The 12,236-nt window shown below is 44.9% G+C and overlaps 3 protein-coding genes across 4 annotated transcripts; 2 read left to right on the top strand and 1 right to left on the bottom strand.

Annotated features, from left to right (window-relative positions):
* Positions 1 to 176: 176 nt before the first annotated feature.
* Positions 177 to 3,121, top strand: LOC6540650. The gene is made up of 2 exons (XM_001970272.3): positions 177 to 488; positions 561 to 3,121. The coding sequence occupies exon 2, from the start codon at positions 570 to 572 to the stop codon at positions 1,896 to 1,898; it is 1,329 nt and encodes a 442-aa protein (XP_001970308.1). The 5' UTR covers positions 177 to 488; positions 561 to 569; the 3' UTR covers positions 1,899 to 3,121.
* A 638-nt stretch (positions 3,122 to 3,759) lies between these two features.
* Positions 3,760 to 6,815, top strand: LOC6540720 (alpha-N-acetylglucosaminidase). 2 transcript variants are annotated; one of them, XM_001970271.3, is made up of 2 exons: positions 3,760 to 4,295; positions 4,434 to 6,815. In XM_001970271.3, the coding sequence occupies exons 1-2, from the start codon at positions 4,038 to 4,040 to the stop codon at positions 6,510 to 6,512; spliced, it is 2,337 nt and encodes a 778-aa protein (XP_001970307.1). In that variant the 5' UTR covers positions 3,760 to 4,037; the 3' UTR covers positions 6,513 to 6,815. The 2 variants fall into 2 exon arrangements, with proteins under 2 accessions (XP_001970307.1, XP_026835229.1); XM_026979428.1 differs by having other exon boundaries at positions 4,232 to 4,299.
* Positions 6,816 to 6,820: 5 nt separating this feature from the next.
* LOC6540668 (exportin-1) lies at positions 6,821 to 12,074 on the bottom strand. Its single transcript, XM_001970270.3, has 7 exons — positions 11,928 to 12,074; positions 9,827 to 11,584; positions 9,340 to 9,710; positions 8,765 to 9,244; positions 8,306 to 8,638; positions 7,883 to 8,248; positions 6,821 to 7,763 (listed from the first exon to the last, which is right to left on the bottom strand). Exons 2-7 carry the CDS (start codon positions 11,316 to 11,318, stop codon positions 7,614 to 7,616), a joined length of 3,192 nt encoding a protein of 1,063 aa, XP_001970306.1. The 5' UTR covers positions 11,319 to 11,584; positions 11,928 to 12,074; the 3' UTR covers positions 6,821 to 7,613.
* Between the last annotated feature and the right edge of the window lie 162 nt (positions 12,075 to 12,236).

The raw sequence follows: 12,236 nt of genomic DNA, 5'->3' as shown, positions 1-12,236 counted from the left end.
ATAACTTATATTAAGCTATGATTGCAGAATTTGTATAAATTTATAGAGCAAAAAATATTTAATTAACATTAACATTATATTCTGTAAATGATAATAATAATGTAAGCTGTAATAATTTGAAGCTCCGTTCTTTTTTTTTTTTAACAGTTTCTTGTAAGTCCTCTTCGGAAAATTAAGTTGGCATGCTCGTTGCTCACAATTGCGTTTTGCTGGGCGAGGGTAAAATTCGCAGAAGAAATTTTATACCACACGAACGGAATTTCTTTCTCCAAATAACAAGAATCAGCCAGCAGTTCCTACGAGCAGGAGTTAACCAGAGCAGGAGAATTTAGCCAGGATACTACCAAGACAATTCGCCTGTACCCCAGGGTCTCCAGTTCCACTGGGTAGCTGGTCTCAGCTGGAGGTGGCGGTGGGTGGTGCTCTTATCGGCCTATGATTTCTTCCATGCCCGCTGCGATAAGAGCCAGGCGGATCTGCCTGTCCAGGTGTGCATTTTTATATTCACTGAACATTCTTACAATGGTTAACCATTCAATACCCGATACTCTGCCCTTCAGTGCAACACCATGGGCTGCATCACCAGCAGCAGCAAGTTAAACGAGCTGCGCGGTCATGAGAATGTGTTCCGAGTACGAGTGGCTCACCTGCAACCAACTCCGGGTACTCCTATCATCCGGAGTGGCTACCTGGAGCTAACGCCCCGAGAACTGATATTCCAGACGCCGGGCTGTGAGCCCATTGTGTGGGCACTGCAACACCTCCGACGTTATGGCCTGAATAACGATCTCTTCTCCTTCGAAGCAGGACGCAGGTGCATGTCTGGGCCAGGGATCTACACTTTTCGAGTCCACAATGCCGAGCAGCTGTATCCCATGTTCCAGCGCTACATCAACGCAGTAAATACAGATGCCTTTGTGCAGGGCGAACGAGAAAGAGTAAACTCCGCTCATTCGGTGTCCGTGAATATGGGTAGAACTGAGGGAAATAACTACCTAGAGCCGGCTCCCTTAATGAACCGGCAGCTGGGCAACTTCCACAGTGAGCCCTCGAGCACCAGCTCATCGTATCCGCTGCAGGCTAATGACTCGCAAGTGGAAGACTCTCCGCCCAATTTGCAATCACCAGTCCTGATACCCAGTGCCTATTTGGATCAGCCATTGCGGGCTTTGCAGGACTGCTGTCTGGAGGGCACCGCCACGGACTTGCTGTCCACTCCGCCCTCTGGCAATAGATTGTCATCACGAAGGCGCACAATGGACTTGCCTCCCCTGGAATCTGCGCCAGCACCAGCTCCAGTTCTGAGTCCCAACGATGCTGTGCACATGTACGCCAATGTGGAAGCTCTGATCTTCGATCTGAGCAATGAGCGCTGCTATGAGAACGTAACTCGCTTGGAGCTGCCACTGCTGCCGAGGGAACCAATTTCCACTCAAGAGCCGGCCACGCCCACCAGCTTGGCGGGCAGCTGCGGAGTAAACTACATAGTGCTTGATCTTGATCAGCCGCGAAGTCCCGTGGGACCGGCTAGTTCACCAAAGGCGATCAATGGATTTGGCAGCGGCTTATCACTGATCTCCACCCCAGCACCTGTCACTGCTCCAGTGACGCCTGAGTCAGGTAATACGTTGGACGTTCCCCCACCCCCCATGCAGTCCCAAAGCCTGAACAGCATCTCTCCTGATGCGGGAGATACTCAAGCGAAGAAGGTAACAGAATGCTCCGGGACCCAAGGCTACTCAACCATCGATTTCATCCGCACTTACGCCTTGAACAAGTCTTCGACTGAACTGCCAGAAACAGTGACGCATCGCCAGCATTCGTCGCACGATGCCGAGGAGCTGAGGATCACCAGGCACAGTAAATGCATACGAAAGGCCTACTCCATAAGTGAGTGAAATGCAGGCAGCAGGAATAGGATTGGTGGAGACCGAGTGCACAACGAATTTACAGGAAGCATAATGGCACCAGATCGCTGGCGAAATAGACCATTTAAGTTAAGGATCTAACCCCACATTTTTTGTGCCAAATCTGAATACAAAAAGATGTAAGGAGCTCTTGATAGCAAAATCAGAATCCTGTCGATCGGCTGCAAGCAATGTAAGGAAGTGTCTAAATTCAGAAGTAATGAAGATCACCACGAAAGGAAAAAAACCGGATCAAAAAGAGTACAAACGTAAAAGAAGAGTGGCCAAAAGATTTATTAACCCCGAATTGTTCGATTCAAATTGAATAATGTTGACCAATTATGAAGATGAAAATTCCGAACAGTAATCGAATTGAAACACAAGCTGTGCAACTAGAAGGTTGAGCAGATCAAATGAATGATAGCTTGTTTAAAAATATGAACATAAACTACTAAAATTAACCACACATGGGATCAAACAGGATTTTGTTGAAGAGATTGATGAAAGCGTACAATATTTTAGAGTTATCAAATGTTCAATAAGCTTCATAACGTTTTAAACTTTTTCAGAAACATTTTCGTGATGCTGGTACTTCTGATTATGAAAGCTTAACAAGGAGCTAAGTAACTTTTCTACTATTTTCAAGGGATTTTCAAGGGAGTATGATTAAATGGAAATGGATCTCTCTCGGATGGGGGAAGGAAAAGCTATGGAGGTTGATGAGAACGTGTTGCACAACGAATTTACTGCAGGAGATTGTAGTAAAGTGAAATTTGAAGAGTGATTTGTCCAAAGATTTGTTTGCTTCCTTATGCGCCAAGCTAGAACGCAAACGAGTAACAATATTATAACCAGGTTGTTTTTGTAGTCAGTACAGTAAACTCAGAAAGCCATAAACACATAGACGTGAATTGCATACGTACATAACTTGTATTTAAGGATATTAACATAGCATTACTTACATCGCAGCCAGCGGCTGTTTAGATCTAGTCATTTTTGAATTTGTGCATATAAAATAGTGAGCAACACGAAAGGCTTTTAACATTAAAATTGTACATGGTAGATACTTAAGTGTAGCTCATAAGCACCAGAAAACACATCACCGACGTACACGTACGTTTGTTGTTGGCCAAGGCTTTGATTTTGTATTTTGTTGCCAAAAAAAAAAAAACAATGGTAGAAAGCATCGCGTTGCATTGTCCGCTGTGAGTTTATAATTTTTTACATATACATATATCGCTGAATTGTTATTCAATTTGTTAAGAGTAATATACACTGATTGCCTCAAGGAGCATTCTTCGGTTTACACGAGCGAGATAAAATCAATGTTCTTGCAGTTGCATTCATGTATGCACATATGTACTTAAGAAGAATACGTGCAATAAAGCTCAAATGACCCTGTAAATTACATGTTTTTAAAGTGGGCATTATACATACCATCATATCAGATCTGGATCATGGGTTTCGCTGGTAATTTTGAGTTTACTTCACCGCTATTTCTTTAAAGAGATAACATAGATCACAAAAGGATTTCGATGAATACCGATATTAAAATACCCTTCTAATTTGACTAGTTCCCGAGATCTGAAGTTCTTGCTTTTTTGCTTCTAATAAAAAATGCGATTTTTCGGTGCTTAATAAATTTCAATCTTAATCGCTAAATGAAAATAAAAATATTTTCCCAATTTAAATTTATTTTAGTTGATAATTTTTTTGTACATTCACCATTTAACTGTTTCTTTATTGATTTTGAATTTCCATTTTTTGTTATTCTAAACCTTTATATCAGCTTAAACAGCAGTACTTTCTTAGGGGTTTTGAGTTCAAGGACAATGTTAAAATAAATTACAACAACTTATTATCAAAGTTGTAATACTCTTAGTGAGTGTATCAGATCCCTCCCGTTTCAGAACTCTACTGCGTCATTGTTCAATTTGGCGATAAGAAGAAAGTGATCAAATCCAGCAGCTTTTCTCTTCCATTGTGTGCTCATCGGGTTCACTTAGCGCTCTTTCTTCAGATCCCGCATTCTTCGGGAGAGCTCCAGTTGCGAGAGGAGGAGCTGTCAGTCAGTCAGTCACTTGGGGCCAGTTGACATTGACACATGGCATTGGATAGACGGACGGAAAAATGCAACTGAATTGGAATCTGGCCTTGGCCTTGCTGGCGCTGCTCCGCCTGCAACTCGGGCATGGATCAGAACTTAGCTTGGATGCGGCTTCAGGCGCTGAAATGGCACGCCAGATGGCTGCCCATTTGGCGCCCAGCACCCCCACAGATGTGCAGGAAACCGCCGCCATGGCGGTTATCAGTAGAGTAATCGGCGAACGATCTTCTCAATTGTTTATGGTGCAGGTTAATAAGCATATGGATTTACGTAGCTTTCAGGTAGGTACGTATGGCAATAATATTTGCTTAATTGATACAAAGATTTAAAATTTACTTAAACAAATAATGAAAAGAGGGGTTAACAAGTGAATCAATCTCTGAATATTGCCAATAAGAAAGTTCCGCTCTACCTTGCAGATTACCAAGTTGGATGATGGCCGGATTCTGCTGATGGGATGGGATGGCGTTTCCGTGTGCAAGGGCTTCCATCACTACCTCAAATACGTTTTAAATAAGGACGTGGATTGGTTCAAGATGCGCATTGAGTTGCCCACCAACTTGCAGCTGCCCAATGTGACCATCGAGTCCAAGTCAGCGAGCCCGTTTATCTATCACCAGAACGTGTGCACCTGGAGCTATAGCTTTGTGTGGTGGGGCTTTGAGCAGTGGCGCCGTCACCTGGATTGGATGGCCCTGATGGGCATCAGTCTGACCATAGCCCCGGTTCAGGAAGCCATTTGGGTGGAAGTGTACACGGAGATGGGCCTCAGCCTGGAGGAGATCGATGAACATCTGGCTGGACCAGCTTTTCAGGCCTGGCAGCGCATGGGCAACATCCGTGGGTGGGCGGGACCACTGACGCCGGAGTGGCGACGCTATCAATTACTCCTCCAGCAGGAGATCATCGCTGCCCAGCGAAATCTGGGCATGAGTGTGGCCTTGCCCGCCTTTGCAGGTCATGTGCCACGGGCTCTAAAGCGCCTACATCCCGGCTCGACTTTTATGGAAGTGCAGCGATGGAACCAGTTCCCAGATCGATATTGCTGCGGCCTATTTCTGGAACCAACGGATAATCTTTTCAACGAGATAGCTTTGATTTTCCTGCAGAAGATTATTACAGCTTATGGCTCAAATCACATCTTCTTCTGCGATCCCTTTAACGAACTGGAGCCACCGGTGGCCAAGCCGGAATACATGCGTTCTACGGCGGCGGCGATATACGAATCCATACGCCGCCTTGATCCTCAGGCCATTTGGCTGCTTCAGGGCTGGATGTTCGTGAAGAATCCCTTTTGGACTACGGACATGGCTGAGGCTTTCCTCACGGCCGCACCACGTGGTCGCATATTGGTGCTCGATCTCCAGAGCGAACAGTTTCCGCAATACGAGCTAACGCGCTCTTACTTTGGACAGCCTTTCATATGGTGCATGCTTCACAATTTTGGCGGCACACTTGGAATGTTTGGATCAGCTAAACTGATAAATTCCGGAATAGAAGAGGCGCGTCGGTTGCCCAACAGCAGTTTGGTGGGAACGGGTATCACACCCGAGGGAATTGGCCAGAACTATGTGATGTATTCATTCACCTTGGAGCGCGGCTGGAGTAATAGACCTTTGGATCTGGATAGCTGGTTCACAAGTTTTTCACACGCCCGTTATGGCGTTAAGGATGAGCGTTTGGAGCAGGCTTGGCTGCAGCTGAAGAATAGTGTCTATTCCTTCCATGGTCTGCAGAAGATGAGGGGACAGTATGTGGTGACGCGAAGGCCATCCTTCAAGCAAGAACCCTTCACCTGGTACAATGCAAGCGCGGTGCTCGATGCCTGGCACCTGTTGCTCTCCTCCAGAGCCATTATTCCGCTAGAGGATGACAGATACGAGATGTACGAGCACGATTTGGTGGACATAACCAGGCAATTTCTGCAGATCAGCGCAGATCAGTTGTACGTCAATCTAAGGTCGGCCTATAAAAAGCGACAGGTATCGCGTTTCGAATTCCTTAGCTCCAAGCTGTTGAAGCTCTTTGATGATATGGAGCTGATCCTGGCGAGCAGCAGGAACTTTCTGCTGGGCAACTGGCTGCAGCAGGCTAAGCAGGCGGCTCCCCACCCTGGGGAACAAAGAAACTACGAATTCAATGCCAGAAACCAAATCACCGCCTGGGGTCCCGATGGTCAAATTCTGGACTACGCGTGCAAACAGTGGTCCGGCCTGGTGAGCGATTACTATAGGCCTCGCTGGAGACTTTTCCTGGAAGATGTGACAGTGGCCCTGCATTCCCTGCGACCCTTTAACGGCACCGCTTTCAAGCTGAAAGTCTCTCAGGAAATCGAACTGCCTTTTAGCAACAAAGTCGACGTTTATCCAGTGACCCCAGTTGGCAACACCTGGTTTATTTCCCAGGACATTTTCGAAACCTGGAAGGCCTACTCAAAGGACACACTCTTTCTACATAACAACAGATTGTCAGTGCCTCGAAAATTGGGTCACAAATAATTTGTATAACTTTCAAATTGTTCGGTAATACTGCCACCCCAAATGTTTTGTACATCTTTCTCTAAATTGTCTATAAATATTCGAAATAAAAATGTATGGACACTAGTTTAGCAAGGCCTAACTTGTGTGGTTAAATATGTATGCGTCGCCTTAAATCCAGAAGATGGTCAATCATTATATTTTTAAGTGAAACTTAGATGTGGCTTTGCATCATACATCAATGTAGTTTTAATTGATTTTTATTTAAATTAATGTACAAACTAATTATGTAAAAATTTAAACATGATCATTAATACGCATTACTATGGTTATTTTTGTTTTTCTTGATGTATTTGTGTTTTGGGTATCTGCGTTTTAGTTCTCTTTTTTCACACATTGCATGAACTCTATTCTGGTTATGATGCTGTGTTTTCTTGATCATCTTATTGCGTCCATCGTCTTCAACGTCGGGTTAATGCTAACTTTATGCAAAAAGATTGCATATAATTTTGTTACTCCTGCAGCATCTGATCTGTTTAAGTCACTACAATATAATTTTACTTTAGGGTTTTTTTCATCATTTTGTTGTTTCCTTTGCTTATGTTTGTGTGGGGTTCTCTGAGAGGTGTGTTTGTGTTTGCTCAAATATTCATTCATACTCGATATTTCTACAATTACTCATTTAAAAAATTCCAAACAAACATTATTTTATATTAGTACAATAAAGTTTGCATCTTTCGTATCGGTTGCGTGTAGTATGATGTTTTACAACTATATAATGTGAATAAGGGGCGGGAGTTGGGAACTGGCTGGGCTTTTTATTTATGCTGGTATGTCGAGGACAATGCGCAAAAATATGTTAATCATATTAATGTATGTAATTGCGCACGAATAACCATTTACTCATTCACCATTTAACGCAGCTATATCTGTATAGGTGTATGTGTATGCACGTGTGTTGGGTCTTGTGTGGGTGTATTTATATATATAACGTATTTATATGCATTCAATCAAACAAACATTTATACTTTCTCGCTCGAGAAACACTCATACATCACCATCCTTTTATCATTCTCAAGCATCAACTAAAACATTCTAGCTCAGGGACATCGACATCGACATCTATTCGTCCTGCATATCCTCGGGCAATTCGTGCGGATTCAACATTCCTGGAATATTACGCTGCATCTGATGTTTGTTGGACTGCTCTTCGGCCAGAGCCGCTTCACGCTCTTCCAAGTACAGATCGGAATCGTCTTCGCCGGTGGCCTCCTGAAATTGAAATTATACATATATATTCGGTTAATGATATTTAAAAGCAGTTGAAATTGCCAATTGTATCTGCACTATTTACATTCCGCTGCAATGGCAATTATTCGACTAATACTCACGCGAATCTGTATGAGAAAATCTCTCAAATGCTCCTTAAATGCTTGCACATTCTCGTCTAAATTGAAAAGGCCAGTGACAAAGACTTTGATCTGATTATCGGACAGATGGTTAAATGCCGATTTCAGCAGGGACGCGACATACTCCTGTATGAATATCATATTATCCGGTATCGGACCCAGGTTGACCGTAATCTTCCTGTTCTCCACCAGTGAGAACATGTACGCCAGAATGATGGCATGATTAGGCAGGCCGGCCGTGTGAGAGGTGTCAGTGACCACCGAAAATATCTGCATCAGAATATCTGTGAAGTACGTCTGATAGAAGCTTTGCGCCGCACCGGGATGCTGATCTAAGTTTTGAAGCATCTGCAAAGAAGAGACGCGTTAAAATCAAATTTCGCAAGTAAAGTAAAAAAAATGTACCTTAAAGAGTATATTCAATCCCATATCGGCCACATTTCGCATTGTGTGCTTGAATGCCCACACCACCGAGTCGAAGACCAGTTTGAACTGAGCCGGCGGTATATTAAGGAACGCCTTAAAGCAGTGCGCATTAACCGCCTGCAGCAGCTCGTAGAAGCTAAGCCGGTGCTGTGGGAAATCCTCAAAGTTCTTGTTGATCATGTCCAGCGTGCACTCGAAGACGGCGTCAAATATTTTTGGTACTTCATTTGTGATATGCTGACGCAGTTTATGCACAATGATAGCCATCGCACTTAAAACCTTTGGCTCCCGTGCCGATGGAACTTTGCAGCGCTAGAAAATAAGAACAAAAAACATTAGCTATGAATCTTCTGCTTAAAACTAAACTTCATCATTTGATTAAAACGGAAATCAAATTGAGAGCAAGTGAATGTATTCCTTATGTTATTTGGTAGTTACCTGGTAGTCTAGCAGTATAGCGTCCAGCAAAGGCGGTATGAAATTATCCATCACCAACTGATTGTCGTTGGAACGAGACACCCACTCGGATATCAAGTTAAGAGTCTCCTTCTTGACCACATGCATTGTTTTGATCAGGGGCTGATTGTTTACATTGACGCCATTCACCTCGATGGCCTGGATGATATTTTCCGAAGTTATCTTGTACACGTTCAGCATGTCCAGATATATGCGGCCCAGTTGAATGACATACGCGTGTCCCAGGGCTTTGCAAGCGGCCACATTCGTTTTAAGGATGCTGCCCAGCTGCTTGACAGCCGTCATGTTCTTCAAGAAGTCAACGTTTTTGGAGGCACGGGATATAATGTCATCCCACACCTGGTTGGGCAGTTGCATGTACCTCTCGATGAGCACGTCTTGTTGTAGCTGATCTACCTGGGCGGAGATCATGTAGCCGACAGCTTCATAAAACGTGTGAACCTACAAACGCATGTAAACATTAGTATTCTATCAAATCACAATCTTAAATATTTTGTTTAATAAGTTTCAAATGTTGTAATCAAGAAAGGCACTACCTGCTGCGGCTGCAGATCACAAATGATACTGCTCATTGTTGTGAGAATCTCGTCAATAAAGGTGCAGGCCTCATTCGGCTGGATGGTGACAAAGTAGCGGCGGCACTTAATGGCTATCTTGATAAATGTATCGCATGCCATATCCTGGACACCATCGTGCGTCTCGTGCATAAATTCGAAGAGTTTGTTTACCACCGTCTTGAGGAACTTCCAGTGGGCGCGCAGGAAGCGTGGATACTGCCCCACCACATACATGATATTGGAGGCAATAATGGCCTTGTTGTCCTTGCCCTTTTTCTGTTCGCACAGGCCTAACAGATCCTTGATGACGGTGACCAGGAACCGTTTTTCGTCCTCTTCACAGAAAGCACCTGTAGAGTAGAAACAGCACAAAAAATACGGAATTCATATTTGCAATTAATAATAACCAATAACCAAGTACAGACTGGGAAAACAAAAAAAAAAAAAAAAACAAAAAATGGCTCACCGGATATGGAACCAATGGCCCAGCACAACGTGTTCAGGTTTTTCCATGAGAATTCCGATCCGTTCACCTGATTAAGCAGCTTTAGCGTCATTATGCGGTCCGTGTCCACAGAGTCCAAATGGGTAAGAAAGACCAGCGTTTCGCGCATGTTCTTGTATAGGTTGATCGAGTTTGTGTCCTTCATAAACTCGCGCACCACTTCGCCGTTTTCGTTCTCCACCACAAGCACCTCCTCCGGCTTGGCCATGCGTGAGATCATAATATATCGCACTTTGGACAGGATGGGGGCGTAGAAGCGTCGGCGGGGATACACTTGTTGCCTCTTCGTAGACTCCAGGGTGGGGTGGAAGAACTCCGAATTGTATAAATCCTCCACAAGGCTGTTCCAGTATTCAAGGCAGATTTTAAATACCTCCACGTCCTCCACCTCGCTAATCATCACCAGATACATGAGCGCCTGGTTCAGGTAGTCCACATACTTGGCATCCTCGACCAGTTTACCGTGCTCCTTGAGGAAGGTGCACAGGAACATGGCCAAATTAAGAACCAGCTCCTGCTCCGTGTCGGAGCCATGCTTGAACACGTGGTTCATGTTCATATTCTGGCCGACTATCTGTTCCAACTGCACCATCGTGTCCTTGAAGAGCGTCGCGAAATTTTCGTCGTAGTTTGCCGCAGTCAGGCCGGCGATCTCGGACAGGCACTTCAGGGTCACATTCCGGAACATGGGCACGCTAAGGAATTTGAATATCAGCGTTTCAATCTGCTGCGTTTCAAAGATGTAGCCCAGCGGAATCCAGTTTAGGAACCTCAAAAGGGTCTCCAGTGTGACGTGGATTAGGGCTGCATTCATCGAGTTCTCCAGCACGAAGGAGCATAGTGTAAAGATCTGAGAGAACTCCGAGCACATGGTGTCTTTCAGGTGCTTAGCCTTAGTCTGCGTGATCTGACCCTGCGAAAAGTCGAACACCTCCTCACTAAGGTTCTTCAGGATGACCATGTTGTTCATGCACAGGCTCTCGTTCGTTTTGGACGCACCGACAATGTCACTGATGAATGTCTCCCAGTTGCGTGGCCATTCGCGCTTCAGAATGTGGACCAAAATCATGTTAAGCTTGTTCAGATACACTTTGTTCTGCTCCATAATATTGGGATCCGACGAGGTCTTGATGATCAGACTGACCACATACTTCTTAATTCCCTCGCACTGGTTGCGCGGAAGGACCTTCCAGCGCGTTTTGATGACCTCCTCGAGGATTTGCAGAGCATAAAACTTGGTCCGCTGATTCTGTGAGTACTCCAATATGCTGTCCACCCGCGTCCACGCCTCCGGATGCTCCTTCAACGTGGTCAGTATGCTTTGGGCGAGCCGCAACTGCTCACCCTGCGCTGTGTACACAACCTCGACAATCTTGTCCAACAGATTAATGTCGAGCTTCTGGGAGAAGTCGAGCAGCTTGCTCGCCTCGTCCGATGTCAGCATTGTCGCCATCGCTTTGTAGTAGAAGCGGCGTTCGCGTCGGCGTCGCTCTGCAGCTGTGTCCGCGTTAATTTTGATAGCTTCTTGGCTTCCTCCTCCGCCGGATGATCTCGGATCTCACGTTTTCCCCTTTGGATTTCTTGTTTTTCTGTTTTTTATTCTATTTATCGGATGTGTGTGGCGGCTTCTGCTTCTTCTTCGCACTCTGATGACGGTGAGGAGCGGCGACTCTCGATCTGGATCGAGATCTGGATCTGGTGCCGGGACTGGACCTGGAGCTGTGGAAAGAAGACCGTTGGTTATACATATTGCGTACTTCTCTGCCTGTCGGCAGGCAACCATTATTTCTTTTTTGTTTTCTTATTTCATTTTTTTGGAACACACAACTACAAGCACACGCTTACTGCCTGCGCGCGCTTACACTTTTTCGCACTCGCACACATACAAGCGCTCGGCCCACCACACACACGCACACACTGGCACAGGCGAACGCATCGCCGCCGCAAATGCGACGAGCAACTGCGGCGGCATTTCACAATTTTCGGAGCTTTTCACACGCGCCAGCGAGGACGCGGTGCGTAATAAACAATCATACACGTGCAATTCACTTATGCAGCTTACCTTTTTCCAATTCCAGAAAAGAGCAGCGTGTGAAAACGACGACGACGGACAATGCGAAATGCAATTTGTGTGAACAATGTGCCCGTATTGTGCTGTACTGAGTGTTGGTTTGGTGAAAACATATGTCCGCAGCCCTGGTGGCAGACATGCACGGAAAGCGATCGATAGCTGTGATGTGCTATCGATGGGAAATCGAATAAAATAACTGAATGGTATGGAATGAAGATTTTTAGCTTGTTAGTTTATTCAAAGTCTGCTATAAAGCTTTTAGAACTTTAAATACGTTACTAATTGTCAGTTTATATTATG

Source organism: Drosophila erecta, unplaced genomic scaffold (assembly GCF_003286155.1).
Source record: "Drosophila erecta strain 14021-0224.00,06,07 unplaced genomic scaffold, DereRS2 tig00000055-arrow-pilon, whole genome shotgun sequence".
Lineage (NCBI taxonomy): Eukaryota > Metazoa > Arthropoda > Insecta > Diptera > Drosophilidae > Drosophila > Drosophila erecta.
Note: the sequence above shows the minus strand (reverse complement) of the source record. Positions and strands in the feature narration are given on the sequence as shown.